General features: G+C 32.9%; 1 protein-coding gene across 1 annotated transcript; it reads left to right on the forward strand.

Moving 5' to 3' along the window:
- The first annotated feature begins 1,143 nt into the window (after nt 1-1,143).
- Nucleotides 1,144-22,888, forward strand: LOC148605758 (uncharacterized). The gene is made up of 9 exons (XM_088549273.1): nt 1,144-1,701; nt 10,457-10,628; nt 11,636-11,739; nt 12,486-12,611; nt 13,775-13,957; nt 14,456-14,568; nt 15,434-15,566; nt 17,305-17,313; nt 17,808-22,888. The coding sequence occupies exons 1-9, from the start codon at nt 1,638-1,640 to the stop codon at nt 18,254-18,256; spliced, it is 1,353 nt and encodes a 450-aa protein (XP_088405399.1). The 5' UTR covers nt 1,144-1,637; the 3' UTR covers nt 18,257-22,888.
- Nucleotides 22,889-24,811: the final 1,923 nt, after the last annotated feature.

Raw genomic sequence — 24,811 nt, forward strand, 5'->3', positions numbered from 1 at the left:
AACTTTATACTATGACAAAAATTAAATTCTCATGATATTCATGTGCCTTAGGTTTCACTAGAAAATTACAAGAATTTCACATGCATATAAAGTTTCCATTCACGTTTTAATCGCAGTATTTCTACATTCACCTACAATGGTAAACTTATCAATGCCGACATCTTACCGAAATCTCTTCCTTTCGACACCTTATTGGCTCGCTTCCCATTCTTCCGACACATCATTGGTCCGACACTTCGACACTTTATCAACGGACATTGATTGTTTTTTTATACATTTAATTTAAAACTGTCAGATTTTAAGACCGTAGCCATGCAGAAAGTTATGCGCCCCCTTTAAAAAATAATAATAAAACCTCTTAATCAAGAACTAACGAAATAAGTTGAACATTGTCGTTTTATTTTGAGCTGCAAAACATCTTGTTTGTAATTTGCTAAAGAACCCCACTATTATTTTTTTGTGTGAAAATTGATTACATGAAATTCACGAAAAAAAAACCAAACAAACAAACAAACAAACAAAATATTACATGTTTCTTTTCGTGTTATCCTGTGCGATATCCTCAGATCGACTGTCGTTATGCGTATCTACATATATCTTAACGATAAATTCATAAAGATAGAGAAAAAAAAAACAATGTTGTCGCTGAAGGTAACCAAACAGATCACCAAACTAACATACATACAATATAAACAAACAAAACATAATACAAACGAAAATCGGCCAGTCACCAAGTTCAATACATGTAAAACATGTATGAATTAGCAACCAAATGCCGTCCCACGTGGTATTACCAATAATGCATTGTACTTTCAATGTCAAAACACAAAAAACCAAGTCGTCTGCTAACTGGACCAAAAATCTCAACCTCATTATCGGAGATGAATGCTAATTGAATGTTCCTTCCTACAAAAATTCGTTTTAACATGAAAAGGGATTAACAAGAAAAACAGTTGTTTTCAATTGAAATGAAGAATAAATAGAATTGGTCACCCACAACACTCTACTGTGATAAACAAATTTCTAGCTATTATTATTTTACACATAACCACGCACGCATGGTAAACTTTTGAAAGGACAAAGCAAGAACGTATATATATATATATATGGTATATGGATATGTTTCTATGCGAAAAACATCGTTGTGCATTGAATAATATATATATAACTGAAAGAAGAAAAGAGAAAACATTTAAATTCAACAATGCCCTTAAAGAGAACCATTGAGTTTAAATAATGGGTTGAAGACCCTATTTTCCACAAACAGATTTAATAATACGGTGCAAAATATTTAATTTTTACATTGAGCTCTTTCCTTAATTACAGTGAATTGATTGATTATGGAATTAAACTTCAATTAAAAATATTTTGTGTATTGCATGGCATATTTTAATTCCCGTTTGATATATATTAATTTTGCATATTGGATTGTATTTGATCGAGATTAAAGACTTTGGACTGAAGTGATTTAAATAATTAGTAGCGAAAAATTTTCTCCTGTTTCTTCTGGATCGTTAAGCTCTTAGATTTTATACGGAAAAGAAACTGGTTTATGATATTCAAAAGGATAATTAGAAAATGCAGCATGTTGTTCTAAAACCCTTTTGACAAGGAATACAATTTTTTTAGTGCGAGAAATGAAAATTTTCCATATATTGTTGGATTTCGTTCTTTTGTTCATCTTAATTTTTGACTTGATTGGTGAGTATATTTATCATAAAATTCAATTTTTACTACACCATCTTTTTACAGCTTCAAAAACTCTCATAAAACTTGTACTAGAAAGGTTTCCTATACCGCTACTTACATTGTACAGAATGCAATTCCTCTTTTTTCTAAGATTCTCTTTAATTTCTCAATCATTATTATTGAACTTTCATAACATTTTCACTAAAACCCTTGAATGCCATAAAAATATACAGGAAATACATACAGATGTCTTTATTGACGCTATAATACGACGCCATGACACATCGTGCTTTTTTTTGTATCTAGTTCGAATGTGACTTAGTGGAGGAATACAATAAGCTGAGACAAATATATAAAACTGTTTTAACTGTAAAATGATTGGTATATGATTTTTAGAAACTATTTTATTTATAAAATATTTTGTTAAAAACATTTTATTTATAAAATAAAATTAAACAAACTACATGTATTTTAAGGAAGAAATCAGAGCAGAATCTGATTCCGATGCCAAGGTAAAGAAAATGGCTATCAATGAGAGCTGATAAAATTATTTATATGCCTCTCTATGACTTCAAGATGCATGGATATCTGTTAGGAGGAAAATTTTTAATACGCGTTGTAAAGTGGTGGTCGGTTAGTGTAATAATGGCTCTTCGCTCCAATATGTCAGTCTGAAGGAAAAACTTCGATAAAAAAAAAATACTTCTAGACAACCGACTGAACTTTTTGGAATGAATACTACATGCCCATGTCATAAAGGGGAACGACCACATATAGACTTTCTATATACAGTGTACCTACATGTACATGTATTCAAATAAAGCCATAATTAATGTTAATTACATGTATATCATTTGAGTAGAATAAGAAATGGTAAAAAGTGTACAGCGTTATATTTGGAATATACTATTAGGTGTATTTCGGATAAAATGTTATTTATACTACCGATCGCAGGTTTTGTTCTTAGGGGAACTCATGGGAACTTTTATTATAATTGAATTTGTTACTGTTTCGTTTTGTTTTTGTTTTTGTTTTTGCTTTTGTTTTGTTTTGTTTACTTTGGTTTTTCAATCTTTACGTGAAAATAATTTGATTTATGAATCTTAAAAAATGCAAATAGCATAATATTTTTTAGGGATCAATCTATATATAGTCCGTGTAATCTATATATAGTCCGTGCAACTTGCTTTGTAACGAAAAGAGAAATTTCGGCCTAACAGACCAACAAAAACCAAGCAAGATCTAGCTAGAACTAAGATCTACAGTTTAACTTTTTCGTTTACTCTTCGTTCTGAAAATACATGTATCACCTGACTGCATGTATTACTTTAACAATGTTCGAGATGAATTCCAAGGTGACTACGATTATCTGTCTCGATAACTTATTCTTTGTTATATACATGCATATTGAAAGTTTTGGTGAAGGTGTGAATGCCGCTATGCAAAACATGCATATTACATTTTAATTCTTATATGGAAGGTCTTGTCTCAATATTTCCACACAAGAATCAGGCAAAACTGGATTTTAACTGTTAACGGTTATCAAGTTTAGCCCAGCTAATTCATAATGAATAGAATTGATCTGTAGATACCATTTTACTTACCTATAGATCAATAAATTTCGAAAAAAATGCTTGAATGCACTGTACAAATATATGTTGTGTCGCGGAAGATACGGATACTTTTATTAGTTTGATAGGCAAAATATTTACCAAAACAAAAATAGTCATCAACTATGAACACATGAAAAACATGAAGTTCAACCACTCTTATACACTTTCAACGTATCAGTTTTTGCACTGTTTAACTCATAAAAGAAAAGACCTTATTTGCGTGATTCTTAGACGGACTTGTATCGAATGAATAGAAAATTGAACATCGTTTAGTGAAATTAAAAAAATAAAGGCATTACGGGTGATATACAAAAGAGATCTATACAAAAATATATTATGAATGATAAGTATTAAATTTCACTGCTTTTTAACAAGTGAATGGGAACAAAAGGGAAATAGAAAAAGTATATTATGTAATAAGTACCCCTTTTCAAGTTGACAAAATCAATGATGATTCGCAGAAGTAATCAATTGCATCAGTGGCCTTGTTATCACGTGTCATGCGCGAATTTAGAATCTGAATACATGATTAGATTACACCTGGTAGATCTTCTATTAAAAGAAATTCTATGCGGATACGATGTCAGTTTAAAAGAATAAAAAAAAACGAAGAAAAGAATAGAAATGAAGAAGGAAAGAAAGAAAGAAATAACGAATGAATGAAAAATTAAAGACAGAAAGAAATATAGCAAAATGAATGATTGAATGAATGAATGAATGAATGAATGGCAGGGAAGGTCGCTACTATGTAAACAAACACAGTTTACGCTTACATATTGTACAAACAGAAAAAAAAAAGAAACAAACAAACAAACAAACAAAGAATAAAAAAAATAAAAGAATAACTAAATGCACCTTCTTAATTTGGAACGACGTCATTCATTTCTTAATCTCCCTGGATAAGGGATGTTTGAGTAACTGCATTTTTATTTTGTCAACAATGACAAATACGTTTTTAATGTTTTCTGATTCAATTTAATGATATATAATGACTAAAAGTAAAGCGATATGAAGAGAATTCGCAAAGAGAATAAAAAATAGAAATTCAGGCGACAATGTACAAAGTTATGAACACAAACACAAAAACACATGTAAATGACCTAACTATATTAGATTTTATGCGAAATTTTATCTTGTTTGTAATGCTGTTTATTGATAAATACTGTCAGTGAAATTGTGTGACTGAAAGAAGTTGGTAATAGTAAGGGCAAAATTGACCTCGAAGTCCACCTACGAAAATTTAATGATGTTTCTTAACTCTTTAATGTATTTTATAGTTGATTTGATTGGTTTGTGGTAATAATTTGAGCATATACGGTCATGTATGCCCTTCAAAATTGGCTGAAATTGGAAAAATCTGTTAAAAAGGCTGGAAAATACTAGATTTTGTTCAACTTTCACTTCTTTTAACAATGGCCACATGCGTGTTCATTCTCATGCTTCATATATTTTGTGTATAATTGTCAGTTACAACTCTTGTGAAAATATCTTTCGTTCCACACAAAAACCAACTTAAAATTGAAAAAAAGTTATAAGTTTAAGGTATATGTAAAAGTTATATAAATGCATGCTGTTATTTCCGGAATAGCATCATAAATCTCGTTAAAAGCAGCTTGTACTCAGTATTTGCGACCATTTTACTATACTATTACTACTACTACTACTACCACCAAGAAATCAGTTTTAATCATTTTTTTTAAAAATGGACAAATTTTAAGGCCAAAAAGGGTCCTTACCGAAATTTCTCCTTTAACAAGTGTTAGATACATGTAAATACTTTGAATAAAATGATTGTTCAATAAACAGGTGACTTTATTGTATTTGGAACATCAAAACAAGATCGGGTAATATTCAGAAACTTCTTTTGAAAATAAATGCTATGATCTAAGGTTGTTTTTTAGTCTAATTTTGTTTGTCTAATTGGTTGGGTAATAGTCAAGGCAAAATGGGATAGAACATACATGTAGGAATCCCAGGAAATTGTTGAAATTACAATTTCTCTCTTACAAGTATTATGACAACTGATGCTAATAAAAAGAGACAATCTTTTAGATAGTACGGGATATACCCTTCAAGGTATGTTATAGTGAAGTTCAATTCTGATCTTTAATGACTTAGTGTCTAAGTACTTTGACTTCATATTGGTTCCACAATGGATAGCAAGAATTTCTCTTCTACACTAAGACATAGGTTTTTTCAAATGACTGTGAGCTCTAAAATATGGTGTACAGTACCAGGGAGTTATACATGAAGTTCATGCAGTATTCGAAGTTTTTAAACAATGTCGTAACCTAATGTTATCTATACTTAACTAACTCGACGATTGGAACAACTCATATTTTCTCTTTGCACACAGATAAAAAGGCAAACCTCAGACATCAAGTATTAATGAATGAAACAGAATAATAAAGTCATAAATCCTTTTTTTCAATTTTCAAACGATCAGACGGACGGACAAATTTACTCCATACGTTCGTGCCAAATTCCATATAAGGAGATTTAAACAGTCATTGACACGCTAATATTGTCTAGATCCTTGATTTTCTAATGACGCGTTCCATTAGAAAACCCAAGACATTTAGTACAAATAAGCATGATATGATATTCAAACAGCATTTAAGATAATTAAACAATTAAAGAAAATATTAAAATGCACGCAAAGAAGACACTCGGTGAGTCAGTGAATTTTCCCTTTTCATATGGCATGGTTTGAATCGTGTTCTTTATAGCGAGTGCGTTAAAGATGAAAGATTAACTGTAAAACATACCAGATTACAAGATTAAAAATATACATTGTGTATTATTGTTACCTTAAACCTTTGATTTGATATTAAGAGAGAAAGTTCACATAGAAGGTTAAATAGGAACTTTAAATTTTGATTACCTCACGCACATGACGCACTTTTGAATATTAAGTTATTTAGCAGTTCCGTTATACCAGAGAAAACATTCATTTACCTATTACCAGACGTTTGTAACCAATATCGGAACAGTCCCAGTGTCTGCTTGTCATTATAAATAGTATCTATCATATGTACGTGAACATTCTCCCCAATGTCCCGGAAATTTATGAGGGGGTCCAGAAAAAGGGAGGTCCATTTGCATTTGAAAAAATAATAAAAATACAGACCTTGTATGAAAAGTTATTGCTATTGATTTGGTGGATTTACAAAGGGTTTGAATGTACAGCATAGGCAGATCCAGGGGTGGGGTGGGGTTCAGGGGTCCACCCCCTTATAGATCGGACAAAAATAGCTGAATATATAGGATATCAATAAGCCACGACAGAGTCGGGGTCCCCTCTTAGGCTAGTCAGGGCCCATCTTTTGAGAATCTCGGGATTCGCCTCTGTATCGTTTACTAAAAATATTGATATGTTATATTGCATGCACTGATTGTTCCGGGTTTATATCTACACTTGGAATCCCTTTTACCATTGACAGTGTCTGAAATTTATAGTGATTGATACTTTATTGATAGGACTAACTGAATATAATTTTCTCAACAGATGAAATGCAGACAAAAATCATAGTTGTATAGAAAATGAACTTGTACGTCACATGTCAGAATACGTACCTAAACTCTACATATAATCTGTTTAGTTAAATTTATGATTATAATATTATGATTGAAAATCGCACAATAGAAAGTTGAGAGTTATTAGACAGTATATCAAGTAATACAATATTGTCAAGTTTGGAATTGAGAAAGGATTTTTATCAAACTATGAGAAATGGATTGTGGAGAGAGAGAGAGAGAGGGCTATAAGGAGAGAGAGACCCAATAAAACTCATACTAAACTAACAAATAAAACTAAACCAAACAACACAACCCTGCAAGACGAAACATGACACACTAAACTAACAAATAAACATGACAATTACAAAATTTATTGATGATAAAACATACATAGTTCGTCTATACACAAGCTAAATTATTTTACCCAAATTGAGCAAAGAAAATTTGATAATCTTCTAAGAGCACAGATTTAAATGAATAATAATTTCACATTTCATTAGTATAGACCCATAAAACAACTTAATTACAAAAATAAAATATGTAGCCTTTTTTGGGGTGTATCACGTTTTTCAGATTTTGCATGATTCTTACTAAGACAACTACTTATATAGTTAAATCCTTTTTGCTACTGCCGTTAAATAAATGTGTATTCAGCATTTTACTCGTTTTTTGCCATTTGGGTTACAGTGTATTATGGTGTCTAAAACTGCTCCAAGAGAACCTAATTGTTCACTGTGTCCTATTTCTTCCGTATACCCCGGACGAAACATTTTATGAGCGAGCGGGTGCTTTGAAAAGTGTAACAGACGCTTACCCTACCAGTGCATTTTATTTAGTTTCAATGTGTAAGTTACTTCGGCTATTTCATGACTTTGTGTTGTATATATTATCTTCGTATCATCGTTATCTCTGGATTATTTTGCTTTTGATTTCCGTTCGAATCCTGGTTCCTTTGGTTTCCATGTGACATGGTTGTTATGTGTACATCTATACATACGCCTAGGCGGAATAATAGGTAACACTTCATGAAGTCCAATTTGCATTTTAATAACTAATTAATGCAAGCACATTCTAACTTTCATTGTTTCGATATTAAGTGTAAATAAATCTGACATATTTGACTACACTATTAGGACGGAACTTACGTTTTGTTTTAAAAAGTTAAATTATCAACCAATTTGAAATGTCGCCTCACGGAATAGCACTCATTTTATTTTGATTTTGTGCCGAAACATTTATTTAGTTGGTACTGAACCAATAATTGTCGGCCCCGATTTAAATACTAAGGAAATTTTTAGACTGGCTTAAAACTTATCGAGCCATTTATGGCATAATAACAATACATTATATGCACTCCTAAAAGAATAACTTTTCATAACCACATAATCCTTTAAAACCCCTACACATACATGTACAAATCACACGTAGAACTTACATGGGATAAACATAATATTGACACAAACTCCATGCCTCCAAACTGATTGAACATTATGACACACTTCAACTTTTAATGAACCGTCTGGGATGTCTAGGGGTGGCTCGAAATGAGCGTGGGTAACTAAGAGTTCGGTGTTCGGTTGAGTCAAAAAAATAAATTAACTAAAAAAATAACTGGTATAATTGTTGTAAACAACCTGTGAAGTACACCGTACTCATATAGGCATTTTTTTCTATCAATGATCGACAAGGGATGATCATTTGATTTGGGGGGGGGAGGGGAGAAGGGGGCTTTCTGGCGACAGAATATTGAAACTATATTGCGGGTCAGAAAATTCAATTTCTACCACATCGGGGCAATAATATTTATTTCCATTTTACTGTATGAAGTATCTGGACTGGAATTAGAAAATTAATTTATTTTCTTGGAGGTGTAGGCCATAATATTTATTTTCAACTTTTTCAGGGCTAGTAGTAGTATATTTATTTCCAAAAATGTCAGCCCCTAGCCCTAAAAATCAAATGGCCATCCCTAACTTTTAAATATATATTCATATTACATAATAATTCCTAGGGCTTGTGGTGCAGTATAGAAAAGAGGGAATACGAACAGGCTTAGCTAGTAAAAAATCGCACTTTGTGTTGAAGGCTTTGTGTTGTCATCTGTTTTGGTTTTTTAACATATTTGCATGGTTGTCTGATGGACAAGTCCCTATAGCTACATGTATGTAATAGTACACGTAGTTGCTTCGCTATTAGAAAAAATAAGTAGTCTGAGTAAATGCACCAGATTCGGGCCATGTGCAGTTTATCAAGATAAATCGAAATGTGTTTTCATTCTTCTGTGCCATGAATATGGTGACGTTTAAGAAAAGTGTCGAAAAGTGAGACTTTATCACCATGAAACTTTGTTAACTTTCAGATCTTTTCGCTCCGCGTCTGGCCTGGAAGGGTGCAAGGCATCAGTGTTGTATCGACACAACTTCCCGTTCGATATCAATGTCATTCGTGTGAAATTGTTTTCCTTGGTGAAATGTCGCTCGTTCCAAAGATCAATTATAGTTGAATCTTGAACGTGGATATTGATTGAAGAATCGAATGACCAAAGACATTTAAGCACTTAACCATTTAAAACTGTGAAAGTTTGTTTTAACAATAAAATCATGTACAATGTAATAAATGCAACTGACCCAATTCTACCATTTACATGTAATTACCCTCGAAGTGTTCCATTAAGTGAAGGCCACGGAACCAACTTGCTCAACTTTAATCGTATTTTAAAAAGTCTTATATGTACATTTATTTTTTTGGTGTAATATTGAGTTGAATAGAATGAAAGACCTCTTTCAAAAATGTACGTTGAATAGCATCTCAATAGAAGTTTAACTCTTATTTTTTTCTGAATGATTGCAGTACCAAGTTAAAGCTTATTTAGTAATATTCTTATTGCAGCTGTTTGATTAAAGGAACAGATATGGACATATACTCAATCCTAAGATGATAAGCAAGACGTTTCTTTTATGTTCAACGCTTTCAATTTTGATATTATCTAGAATGCTCATTTACTTTAAGTTCGTCTATTTTTCGTTTGATTCTATTTGTTGATTTTGTTTTCATTGCTTCACTTGTGCTGTCTGTTTTATCCTACAAGAAAAAGTGATGATTTAAACATTAAATTCTAAAATCGGCAGATCTATAAAATTTGCGTAGGTGGCAATTCTAACCTATTGTGCTCTTTTTTTATTTTCATATTTCACGGCTTGTGTTTCCTTGAGTTTATGTGACTCCTCTTTTCATAGTTATCTCAGATACCCGGTATGGGCGTGGCTTAAAAGCAAAATGGTGGCGTAAACCCAGTGCAACCGTGCTCGATGTATTTGTATTTATATCTAGATTTGACATTTTGTTTGTCGTTTTCATGTCTGATATTGTTTGCATTTTACGAAAGCCCATTGAGCCTATTTTCGTACATTAACAAAAGCGTTTTTTTTTTCGTGTTATATCGCCAAACTTTCTTGTAATCGATACCTTCTCGCAAGTAAACATTTATTTGGTCTACGAAAATGAATCCAATGGGATTTCGTAGCTTTATATTATATTCCGCGACTTATTAATTTCCCATCTTTGCATTTATTTCACGTTATAAGTTTATCTAACGTTTTAAATAGATCTGACGATCGTATGTATTTTCTTTTCAGAAGCAGCTTGTACATTTCCTTCAGAAATAGACGGTGTGTGGCACAGTGCTCATAAAGGAGCTTTGACATTCAACAGTACACATGTCACGGGTTATCCCATATACATGTCTGTAGCTGTACAGTCGCTGGATTTTTCATGTGAAGAAAACAGTGGCGACAACTATCTCTTAAAGTAAGTCACGTGATCATGTCTTTACTGAACATGTTAAATGAATTTGTCCACAAACCAGACCACTCATTGTCTACTTTCGTCGATTTATGAAGAAATAAAGAATAAGAATTATTTTAGTCAATAATGGTTAGAAGACCCTTCTGAAGTTTTTATGTAACTTAAATGCTTGACATCTTCATAAACTTCACCAATGTCTTTTCCTTATGACATGCATTTATGTGTTTTACAAGACTTATTGTCTATTATGATTACAAAACTAACAGAAAGGAACTGGTGGATGGACGTTCGGCTTGTCATGCCCCAGTCTCATTCTTTTGCTCTCTGATTACGTTATTCTATATGAATATATTTTGTAACTCGAAAATCTGAATATTTTTAAAAGCTTTAAACTGTGAATTCGGTTTACAGGAATGATTTGTTATGCATAATTCAATTAAAATCTTTTCAAATTATGAATACACCATGAGTTTTGTGACCCTCCTTCCTCACGAAGTTCACGAATTATCTTAAAAGATGTTGGTATCTTTGTTGAACTTATATTTCAAATGTATCTAGTCTTTTTTTTCACTTATTCATTGTTTACATCTTCTATGCTGTTTTGACTACTGATTTTAACCATTTTTAACGATGACAATTTTATGCTGCACCTTTGTTTTGTATTAAACCGAAAATAACCGTAATACAAGCTGGTGGTTTAATCCACCATTTCCGCCGGAAATGTCTCTAACAAGTCAGAACCATTGCGTTGTGTTCTAAGGGGTTTTTCCTTGATAACACCATTTGTTATACTGACTTTCCTTTTTGACAATTCTTTTTGACTATCAGTTCTGTTATTTTGTTCAGTAATCTTCATTTAAGTAACACGTTGGTATCCCACAATTTTACATCACATAACTGACCTTGCCTTACCAAATACATGTATTACATTTGTACGTTCATTCATTGAGTTTACAATAGACATTTCAATTCAATCTTATTGCGTTACAAGTTGACCTTGCTTTTTTTAGGGCCACAGAAACAGCGTTTATTTTTGGTAGCAATATCAGAGGATATTTGTGTATCCAACTACAAAGGATATCCCAGTATAAGTATTACTACTATCTAGGCACAAGTAAGTTTTTAACGGATAGTCACCATGAACTTACTACGGTGCGCGAGTCGTGTAATAGAAATTCCAAAGATCCGAGTAGAAATCGGTCAAAGAGTAATCAAGGGAACCAAGGTTATAGCGGTAATCAAAAGAATGTAATTCAGGGACAAAGACCAGACATGGAAAACAGACATACACAACAAAGAACATAAAGTAACTAAAATCATACACACAAAGTAACAAATAAAGCAAATGAGCAACTTGGACTCCACTAAAAGCTGGGAGCATGGACCAGGTGCACCGGTAGGGCAAGCGTCCTCTGCTTTTCTAGGAACATCGTCCGAGTTGCTCATAAAAAGTTAAGTCCGCGGTATACAAACGAGGAAAGGAAAACTATGACCCGTTGAATAACCGTTTTCATATTAATGAAATTTACGGTTCAAACTCGTTATCTTTTTTCCAAGGCAGTGATATAGTCTCTTTTTTTACCCTTTGACCTTAAAGACGCTCATCTATGGAAACGCAAGTCACCTGATCGCAATTCTGTTTCCCGATTGGCCAAATACTGAACAAGAACAAATAGATTATTGGTAAAAATAAAGATCAACAAAACAACACACACACACATAGAAATATCCGGAATATAAGAAATGGCATATAAACAAAGTAAAACAGACACAAAGTACGACTTCTTGATGTTTCATTGTATCATTTTGGTTTCAAACTCGCAAAGAACTGTAGTCGTAATAGTATAAGTTGAATTTCAGAGGTTGACCCTACCAATAATGACAATATTAAGGGCATGATTGATGGAGTGGCTGTATCCATGGATATCGCATGTAACATGCCAACGCCGTACGACGAAGGATCTTACGTAGTTTTAATAAAAGATGGTAAGTACACTGTCAATAGACTTAAAAGGTCGATGTGTGGGGAATTCCAAATAAACACTTCCGCGACGAAATTTCTTTTGTTCTACCAAAGCCCTACCTCGCGAATGTACATTGTATATATCATGATTGCTCATGGACTTGACACGAAAGCGTCTATTAGCAATCAAATAGCAAATGAACACGCACATGTGACATTCAGCAAGTAAAGTCTAATTTCTGTTAAGCCAGAAGTTTATGAAGAATCACGGATGATCGGAGAAGTGGGTTTTGTACTGCAAATATTACATTTCAGCATTCACGACATCACTATATCATTACATAAATTGTTTGAAGTTGTATGATTTAATTCAGATTAAATCGTTGTTTTCTTTCAAAGAGTAATCTAGGGATCCAGGATTCGAGCTGTAATCATAAGGACACTAAAAAAACCCCAAAAAAAACAAAAACAAAAAAAAACAAAAATCTTAATAGGCACACACACAATAGAATACGCGAAATAAACAAAAGAACGCGTACAAAGACTAGGAGTATTGACAAGGTTCACTGCTTACTAAAAAAGTCCAACAGAGCTGCTCAAAAAATGTCACGTCTGGGTTAGACGAGAGAGGAAGGGAAAATTTGACACGGTGAACTAATCTTTTCTCCTGGTGCAGATGGATAGACCACTACGATACACGAGCTCAAGATAACGACCACAAAGTTTTTGCATTGATAACGTTAATCTTGTAGTAACAGAACCCCCGTTCCAGAGGCCTAATTTTATTAAGTCTAGCATTGTACAAAAAGTCCGCATAGTTTCGACAAGCTCTGGCATATCGTACTAGTTCAGATATTAAATGTCAGTTTAAGTAAAAAAAAATAACGATGCACTGTTCGACAAACACTCGGCTGAAAGAAACTACTAGAAATTACACTAAAAAGAACAAGCCTCGCATTTTTCCATGACAAGCAGTACTTCGGTTGCATGTTAATACGTGAAATCCGTAAAGTGTTGTTGTACCTAATAGTATGACAAAAGAACACATACAAAAGATTAAGAAGGTGAATCTGTTTCCGGTGAACTGTACTAATTTGCATGAAGCGGTAGGGTTTAGCAGTGTTTGAAAAAAGCGAATATACCGTCTGTGCAAGAGATTGATGAAAACCTTCCTTTTCATTTTCAGGTGCAGCTACTTCCGGTAATGGTGAAGCCACGTGTTCTAGTCCACTTCTTGCTAGCTTTAGTTCTGTATCTTTAACAGCTGCTTTAGGAAGCACGTGTTCCGGAACAACATTTGATGGTTGTTCAGATAAAACGGGACAGCAGTATACATACGACGCTGGATGTTCTACATTGCCCTTTTCAGGTCATTTATGATATATTTTACATACAAAAGTACAAAATATAATTATATTAGCATCGTTAATTTCGATATGTTATACACGTGTTTCAAGGAGTAACCTCTCATCAGCGGCATAAGCATCAATAATGATTCATGTGTATATGATCTAAAAACTCATAAGATAGCTCTGTACATAACTTGTCTTGTCTGGAAGTAAATGTAAAACTATCACTTTTGAAATTAAAAATAGTGGTTTTTAATGCTATCTTGTTCTACTCCATATCAGTCTACTGCAATTATGATAATTAAATTTTTGCCAAAAGTCAAACCTGTCATATTCAAGGAGATACATGCCAAGTTTGTCACGTTTGCTCTTCGAAACAATACCACCTAAATCTTCCACCTATTGGTGCCCAGCTCTGATCTTAATAAAAGATACATTCAATAAGCTTGAAAGATTTTTTTTTATGTTAATAAGACCTTTTTACTCTAATATTTCTTTACTTTGGTTTTTTATTACAGCTGGTGGTGATTATGTTTGTTTACATACAGTACAGAGTGGGAATAATTATTATTTATCTGTTTGGAACAACGACACGACTGTTGGTTCGGGAGATTACCAGTTCTCATGCTTGGTAAGTTCTTAGGAAATAGGGAACCAGTTCGCCTGGTTTGTAAGTTATTACCATAACGGGGATCACGAAGTCTTCTTCTTGGTGGGGCCTGGAGTAAAAAGGAATTAGCAATTCACCTGGTTGGTAATTTATTTCTGCGGTAACCGGAATTTCCAGGTGATCTGCTTGGTGATACCTGGATTAACAAGACATTACCAGTCTACCTGCCGCCTTGCAAGTTCTCGGGTAACAATGGTTCACTAGGTGATCTGCTTGGTGGGACCTGAATTAACAAAGAAAAACCAGTTCACATGTATGAAAGTTCTTGGGAAATAGGGGAACCAGTTGGCCTGGTTTGTAAGTTCTATCATACACGGGATCACGAGGTCATCTGCTTGGTGGGCTAGGTTTAAATAGGCATTGTCACTTTACCTGCTTGGTAAGTCTTGTGGTTATCGTGATAACCAAGTCATTTGCTTGGTGGGGCCTGGATAAACTAGGGATTACCAGTACACGTGTTTGGCAAGTCCTAGAGTAATAAAACATCACAAGTTGATAGAGGGGTCAATTGGTCACCAGTTCCTTTCTTCGCTGACTTAAACTAGCTAAGCACTTATGATCGATTTGAAAGAAACAAATATTTAATGTGAAATAACTCAATCTTGAAAAACAAAAAAAAAAATCATAAGTACAAAATATTTTGATTTCAGCTACATGTACAGATTATCGCATATTTATTACATGTATGACGTAAGACTGCGAAATTACACCCGATAAAATGTCTGCCCGAGCGAATCGCAAAAAAAAAAAAAAAAACAAAAACAAAAAAACACAAAAACTCCGCGAAACTTTTCTCGTTAACAGCAGTAAATGTATTCCATTGTAGGTAATAAGCTTATCCGGTTCGACGGCATATGCAACAGAAGTTCCAAATTATTGTAGCGACTCGACACAGACATCTACAGCTCTACCGTCAGGGACTACTGAGGGGAATATATATGTATTCTCAAGTCGATCAGGTAATTTGAAGTTTTCAGTTAAATCACGTGCACCCGAACAATTGAACATGCATCATTTTCCGCTGTCATGTGCCATTTAAGAATTGCGGTTTCAGATATATCTTTTTATGTTCTACGAGGGTTACGGTGAATCTTTTAATCTATTTAGAAATACTGTTCATCTTCTTTTATCTTCCTGTGTAAACAGGGATGTCGTGGGCAAATATAAGGATGATTTAAGGGAAGGCAAAACGTGTTATCTAGTTATACGAAGCCTTGCTTTTGACAGTTGCTGCCAGCACTCATTAAAGTCTGAGTTGCTGATTCGCACGTAGTTTGCTGCTTGTGATTATCCCTTGATCTTTGACCTTTGAACTTTGGTAAGGGTATCAACATAATGAAGCCAAACTTACTTGCGAGAACAATCAGAGTAATCATATACAAATAAAAAAAAATAATACAAGAGGAAACATTGAGTGTGGTTCATACCAAACAAGAGGGAACAATGAATGTTGTTCATACCAAACAAGAGGGAACATTGAGTGTGGTTCATACCAAACAAGAGGGAACATTGAGTGTGGTTCATACCAAACAAGAGGAAACATTGAGTGTGGTTCATACCAAACGTTGGTTCATTGTCGCCCTCATTAAGTCCATGCGAAACACAACAGTAATGTAGGACCATAAAAAGTACTAATTTAATAACGACAAACGGGGAGATATGGACGTAAAATGATGAAATATTGGTTTCGGGGTTGGGATAGACAAGACAGGCACAGACAATGGTGTTATCCTTAAACATTTTATTTTGTTAAAAAATTTCTACTGTAACAGTTACAAGTTCATTTAATACAACTGGTGAAAGCCTGAAACAGTCACAGAGCCTCTACCGTCACTCTTATGACATACACCGTAACTCTTTAAAGTGAAATATTTAAATGCGCATTGAATATATGCTGCATGTTGAGAGCAGCACTTAACTCCACTTGTGATGAACATAATTACAATTCTGTTTTCCATAAATGGTACTACATTAAAATCCGATGGAGGTTATTTTGTGATTGCATGTAAATTATGTAATTTGTTATGTAATCGTAATGTATATACAAGTAATTGTTAAAAACGCCTTCAGTAAATAAATTTTATATCAAATCGCTGACTTCATTTATTTGAATTGTACATGATCAATATCAGAAAATATTTAGTAAGTAAACGGTCTCTGTAAGAAACAGGCTGCTGGGGAAAAGGGGGGATTTTCAACCGAATCAAAAAGCGTTTACTGGTAATAAAGAACATTTCGATTGCATACATGAATGTTTACCGTAGATGTTCATAACATATTTTTTACCAATAAGTGGCTCAAATTTGTAAATCAATCGAACACTTATTTTGGAAATGGTCGAGTAAGCGCTTTCAATCTTAAAAAAAATCTGCCGATCTTTTGTGGAATTGGATGGTGCAAATTTTCAATTCACTGTTTACAAAATCTTTTTTTAAGGACAAGGAGTTGTTAAAAGAAAATATAAACCAATTAATCGGATGATCATACATTATATCGGACTTCGTTCACTGAACTTCTTTTGTGCTGATATCGATGACATTTCTAGCAAAGAACACCAATTTGAGTGGTAAGATATTGCATGTCATGCAAACAATAAAAAAATGTCTGCTTTTAAAAATTGCTCATACCGTAACTTTACTGCGATATGTACATTTATTTGTATTGAATATATTAATCAACAAAAAGTTTATTTTTCAGCGACCTGTGGTAAGTTTATCAAACCTTATTAACTACAGGTTACAACCAATCATACGGAGTAAACACTTTACCATTGCATTATTTTTTCAAGGAACACAATTATTACATATATTGAAAATATAACATAGTTTTGTGTTCAATGAATTTTATAGAGACGATCGCAATTTAAAACGCGCATTTGTTTGAAATAATGCAAGCCTTAGTTTCCTTTTCTCGTCGATTTCGATGATTTTTGTATTTATTTTTTTGTAAAAGTGAGTTGTCTTTCTTACATCGTTTAACTCCACTACTCAAAGACTTAAGAAACTGTAATCAAGGAAACCAAGGTTATAATGGTAATCAAAAGATTGTAATCCAGGGAAAAAGACAACACATGGAAAACAGACATACACAACAAAGAACATAAAGTAACAAAAGCAAATGAGCAAACTATATTTTATCAAAATTAACCACAAATAATATCGCGTGCATACATGTTTTATTATCGTGTTCCCCTATTACAGTTAATACCGTCGAAGGCCAATCCAGTGGCGTCTTTTATGCTACAATAATTATCGGAGCACTGACAATCATAGCCATACTGGCTTTAGTTATATTTCTACTAAAGACTAGAGGATGTCCGAAATGCTGCTGCAACTGCGATTGCTGTAAGTGTGGTAAATGCTGTGAGTGCTGTAGGAGCAATAAGGTCGCCTCAAGTCCAGAAGATGGTGATCCTGATGATGAACTCGGACAAGACGATGCCCGCCCAGATGGTGTGGCCAACACCATATTCAGACTTCCGCCGATGGACAGATTTAAACCAAAACGACCAATTGCATTTGGGCCTGTTGTCGAAGCCTCAATCATGCCCCTGCCAAAAGTAGAACCACTATACCCCATGCAGGGGGATAATAGATTAAAAAGAAAGGCTTCACTTGGAAGTATTTTTAGTTTCAAAATGAAATTTTGAAATGACATTGGTGCATTTAACATTATGATGACATTTATCAGGATTGTATTGTATATGGCTAATTGTGGGCCTCGTGCGTTTATCAGGAATTGATTTCTGAAATGTTAGACCAGCCTTCAATGTTATGGTCGTTTTATCATTCGTATGTACCGATCAATGTTGAAGTTGAAGGAATATGTCGTGCTGTACCGGCATACCAATTTGTGGGAACCAATTGGTAGAAAATTGGGCTCCAACGCCATAAAAAATAAAAAAAAATACTAAAGTCTGAAAAAATTCTTAAGTGTTTGTGACGTGATCAGCTTCAGAGACTTTGATTGGAGTTACCATGGAAATTAAGAATATTCCCAGACTTAAGTTTTTTTTTAAGTTTTGAGGCACCAGGGCCAGATATATGCGTTTAACTTATAATCCTTGAAATGATATCCATTTGTTATCATTCTTCATAAAACGTGACTTTATGTCAGGTTCATTCATTTAAAAAAAACATGCTTTAAAAATTCATCCCAATAAATGAATGAAGTTCAATGTTTCGCTATCAAAGTTTCATTGTATCTGTTAATGAGTCTACTGGGAAGAACTGTGTCTTTCCTTTGTGATATCTTTCAGTTGGTGAAATTTCATACACCTGATTTTTTTTAATTGCGTTGATTTCGTTCATTTTCCAGTCCGTCCACGTTATAACGGAATTAAATATTGTTTTACCATATTTTTGATTTTGAGTGAACGTCTTTGCATTATGGGCTTTATTTACCCCCCCCCTCCCCCTCTTAAAAAAAACCCGTGTAATATATATTTTAGCACAGCCCAGCTGATTGTGAAGCCGAAAGTACAGTTACACGTAGATACAGAGAGATAACTGGAAGACAACTTTTTTTAAACGCAATGACACTTTCTACACATACAGGTACCTATTACTTTGCGGACAATAATTTGAAAACTGGAACCGGATAAAAGAATAATTTTCAACGACAAGACGATGCAACAAATGTTTGGGTATTAAGTATTTCCTTTAATGTATTGCCCCTTTAAAATGGGAACGACCCGACATTTAAGTTTATTATACATTTGTCTGTCCGTCAATTAAACAGGTTCCACAGAAGTTTGATCGTGAAACGTTTTGTAATACATTTTAAGAAGGTAGACCTAAGGTAAGGGACACAACTCTTAAAAATCATTGAAACGTTTGTTTTCAGGCTTTTTTTATCAATCCCATGTAAGCATCAAAGTAATTTGGATTGATTCCATTCTGTTTCAAATGAAGGCTTGAAAGGTGTTGATGAAATTGAATATGATACAAACATATGACTGATTTCAAGAGTTATGTCCCTTACCTTAGTTCTACCTGTAACGTTTACAAAGAGTAGAGAATAATGCTAATTTGTTTTGTAATATAAAATGTTATACAATTTCTGTAGTTAAATCACGAATTATCATGATTACTCTAAAATGAAACAGATATTGATTAATATGTCATATTAACAGCCGAAAGCAATTTTAACTCTTGGGAAATCAAGACAACCCTTTATACTTAGCAAAATGAAACAGAAAAAAACAGACAACGCGAGTTAAGAATTATGATTATGCCCATTCGGCATTTATTAAACAATTCAAATATTTTTAAAATTTCTGAACGTCACTATAATATTTAATCCATCAAGTGTTGCATGAAATGTCAATAAAAAGAAAAAAAAAATACAGAATGATAATCATTTTCCCTATGCGCCCAATGGCAAGTTCAATGATCATTTCCTTTCAAAGTTTACTTCAATTTTTGAAAAAGTGATCCAGACTGAAGCACTGAAAGCGTCCAAAATAACCCGACCGGTTATGTAACGAAAGTCATAGTTGTTCCGATTGAAAAAAAAAAATGCCATAACGTCCCGTGGACATTTGATGTCATGTTCCACATTGTTACACGTCCAATTTTAGTTGAACAATTTCATTGAAATATGACATTTATATTGGTGTTATACACCCCTTAAAAACCCGAGAACCAAATTGCCTTTTTAGTTTTCTCAATTATTGTTTTTATCCACGGGACAGGGCCTCAGTTGGGTTGTAATAACTTGAGTCCAATCCTCTTGTATTTTTTTAGCAAATATATATTCTTACCATAAACACAATGTCTACTCGTTTACGTCTTGCTCGAGGTCGTATATTGGTCGAAAGTATGCTCTGAGATGTGATATTGAAAGCCCATAAATATGTATTTAGTGATCGTATACTGTATTAAGCGGATTTAATTTTGAATATAGTTTGAATGGCTATTGAATGACTGTGTGTGCAATGAATGACTTCATTATGGAGGTCAGAATATTTTGATACATATATGTATCTGATAAGTTTTAGAATAGTTTATGTTGGAGATCACTCATTGAAATTTTCTTGTGTTAAAATTCAGTTCTTAAGAATTTTTCAAGAAAATGTAGTCGTTTATCCAAAAAACAAACAACAAAAAAAACCATCAAACTTATTTGATATTTTTTATGTTGGAGATTCTAATTTTTTCAATGATTTTGTGGGAGTAATTCCCCTAATGTCATAGGGTTAATATGTATGGTTTAAATACTGTAAATACAATGATATTTGAATGAATTGATTAGTTTACTTGAATTTATGCGATGATGTTCAGTGATGAAATGTAAGAAGGGATGTCAGTATTTTAATACTTAGGAACTATATTTAAATTAATAATACCTTTATCTTTCAATATAACGATCAAAGTAGGGCGCAGATGGCTTAACAAACTCATTAAATCATGAGGACAAAACTGATGAATGAGTGGTCATTCAGACTGATAACATGTCCTTATAAGAGTACATCTATTTGAATATTTCCTACGCGTGTGAGTAAATCGGTCTTTTCCAAAAGTACAACTAAACATAACGTGAAAAAAACTTTAGTTTCTTACACACGATTTTCACACGAATTTCACACGATTTTCACTTGAATTGAGCAAATAAATGTGACAGAATTCATGTGAAATTCGGGTGAATCGAGTAAATTAACGTGAATTATTCACATGCAAATGGTGTTAAGTGAATTTCATGTGAAAATCACGTCAGTTTCATGTGAAATTCATGTAAAATTCATGTGAAACTTAATTAACACGAATTTCACGTGAAAAAAAATATTTGCCTGTGCACATGAGTGGAAAAATCTGAGATCATACCACGATATAAGAACTAGTTCTCTCATTTTCAAAAAACTTCAGTATTTGGAAAGATTGTAAATTGTGGTGAAGGACTGTTTTGGGGGTTGGGACCCTTATGAAAAAATGTCAATTATGTGCAAAGCCAGGGCAAAAATGAACAAATTAATATTAGTCTGGTGAGTTTTTCTGGAACTCGCTTTTTCGAAAAATCTAAAATCGCCCCTGAACAGTAATGTCGTTTACCATTCGTTTTTGAATGCATTTTTTTTCCAAACAAAAAATTGATGAGAATTAAGATACGATTGTACAATTTTGAAAAAAAAAACTTGAAAAAAATTCATTAGCAACCAAATCTTTGTTGCGAAACATTTGATTGATATTCGTAATGAATGAACGTCTGTCAATTTCATCAAACATTGCACACAAACGAAGGAATTAAATACTTGCGTCTTCAAAAAGTTATCCCCTGACAATGTCTTAGGAGATCGAATTTCGGGAAAAGATATTTTTATCGTTTTAAAAATACCAAGCGATTTTAACGCACTTTTTTTCTGAAAGTATGTATATGGATAAGACCAAAGTGCATTGCACTTTTTTTGAATGCCACTTACATACATAATTATAAATTGAAATATGAGAAATATCCTTGAGACAAGAACAAGGGATGATTAATAATACAATATTTTATTCTAAACAATATTTTATTATGTTATTTATTACCACAAAAAAACGTTAAATTATTGTATTTACTTGTTTCAGCATAAACAGTTGTCGTTAATTTTCACTATAATTACCAGTTCCTATAAGAATCAGGTGTGTAAACATTCTCTTTCGCAGAGAGTATTTTCGCTATTTCACATTTTGACACCTTTGCCATACTCAGTGCTAAACCCCGCTTTCTTATGCTAATTAGCATCGGGAAGTTCTTGTACTCTATTATCAGCAGAGTCCAAAAGCTGGCAGAGAGCTATGTAATAAATCGGGAATCGGTAAATGTTAATTAGCGGTAAAAACCTAAACTTTCGATAATATTTTTACTTTCCGTGATATCAGACTTTCCAGTAAAATTTATTATAATACCATTGGAACGCGTTGTTACAGAAAAATGTAAGCGCAGAAGAATCACTATTTTGTGATTTATTTAATTGGAATAAAATTTCGGTTCCTCCATTATTAGTGGTAATATTTCCAAGTACGAAAAGCACCCTGAACAAAATATCTATCGTCAGATTTGTCGGCTTTTGACATGCATGTCCAGTATTATTCATTTTTGCCTGATTCTCAGTTATGACTTGTAATTTAGAGTAGATGGCAGTCAGCTATGTTGTACATGTATATAATTGCCTGTAAGGATAGATATAATAATAGCTATGTACAGTATGTGCTATTTTTTTTTGTTTTTGTTTCTCTGCAATTGATTCTGTTACATTTATACGTTGGAATAAAAAGATTGTTCTTAAAATGTTGAAAATTAATTTGTATGCGTTTATATATTTTACGAAAACATTAGCATGAGTTACATGTATATGTTGAAATATTATTCTTTTATTTGAATGTAAAAGGAAATTTGTTCGTAGGCACAAATTACAGCCTTACATACTATAATGGTCTGATGAATTCATGAAATTAAAAAAAAAATCCGCAAATGGACGAAATTTTGACAATTAACGAAAATTGATGCCAACGAATATAAAGTATTTTATTTTAATATTAATATCATCTTCTTGGGAAATGACATAAAATTTAATGCACACTAAAACAACGGTTTTATATTGAATAATAAGACACTTCTGCATATATGCAAAATAATTGCTACTACGCACATTTCATTACTTTGCAACGCTAATTACAAAAGATGCCAAAACAGGAATTCTCAAATTTCAATTTAACATACTGCATGAACTTTCAACTTGATAACATCATTAATACTGGAATTACTACGACCGCAAAAATGACGTCAATTATTATTTCTTTTTCACAATAAATACATCTATTAGTTTTGATTTCTTATACTATAATTTCTGAATTACATCTGTCCTCGTAGTATTCTCCTGCCCGATCTCCTACACGAAGGTATATTTGCTATATCAAAGCTTTACTTCCGCCATACTTGTCCCTGAATTGCATTCTTTTGATTACCGCTATAACCTTGGTTCCTTTGATTACTTATAATAACATACCCAGCCTTTTATGCAAATTAGTTCAGCTTTGCGGATACATTAGTAGTGCTCATGGTTTAAAAAGTCACATCATGTATCGCAGAAATTACGCTAGCGGCAATACATAGTTAATCAGATGCGGTTATCAGATGAGCAGTTGAAACATAACTTTCATTTCCTTCTTCAAAACTCATTATAACATTGAAACAGCGCAAAAAAACAGTCTACTTCTGAGCAGGAAAGCAATTCAATTTTTATATCAACTATTTTTTTTTCAATTTCAAATTATATCAAAAGTTCTTTTTTTTTCAAGTGAACAAGTTTTTGTCATATTTTAAACAAAGGCGTATTGAAACAACGGATATATACAATGTACCACTAAACTAAGAATTAAATTCCCATCAATATAGCTTGTATCTAGGTAATGGGGTATACATGTATGGTTATACATAAATATGCAGAATGTCGTGACCATTTGTACTTGTCTTTGCCTTTCAAAATTGAACTTTGAATTATATTCTAACCATTTTGTTCTTCTAATTTGTTTAGGTCAATAGTAGTGGACAGCGACATTTTCTTTGAGTTAAACTCTATTTTTGTTTTTACAAACATAATAATAATCATGTAATTGATATTATTTGTAAAAGAAATCTTTATAGATTAAAGCTTCACGCTGTGACAAACACAAAGAAAATACGTTACGACTATAATATATAAAATTAGTTTTAGCCATATAGTTCAAAGATGCTGTATTAAAAAAAAAAAAAAAAAAAAAAAAAAAAAAAAAAAAAAAAAACGATATCACATAGTCTAACATCTACGCACGGCATGCTGCGTAATTATTTTTATCTGAATTGGATCCTTAAATCAAACCCAGTCTCCTCTTTTCTTTAAGACCTGAAAAACAATTTTAAAAATGTACTTAAGAGCTTGAAATAACTACTCCAAATCTAGTCCATTGGTATTGCAGTGACCGATTATTGTTGTTGATAATATTAAAATTCTTTGATATTATATAAGCTAGCTCTCAGTGACTGCGATCGTTCTTTCAAAAATACATCTCATTTTGTCTATATGATATATGTTGAGGTGTTCCATGGAGAGCATTGGGTGTTTTCTTGAGTGGTTTTAATGGTGCGTTTGTTTGATGTTTCAGTTAATTTTGACTTTACGTTACAGGAAGGGGACCGTTAAGACCTTATAAAACTAGTAAAGTGTCAGTATCTGTAGGAATCAGGC

The sequence above is a fragment of the Perna viridis genome, chromosome 10 (assembly GCF_037379345.1).
Source record: "Perna viridis isolate PV_CMFRI_1.1 ecotype Kerala chromosome 10, ASM3737934v1, whole genome shotgun sequence".
In the NCBI taxonomy this organism is placed as follows: Eukaryota; Metazoa; Mollusca; class Bivalvia; order Mytilida; family Mytilidae; genus Perna; species Perna viridis.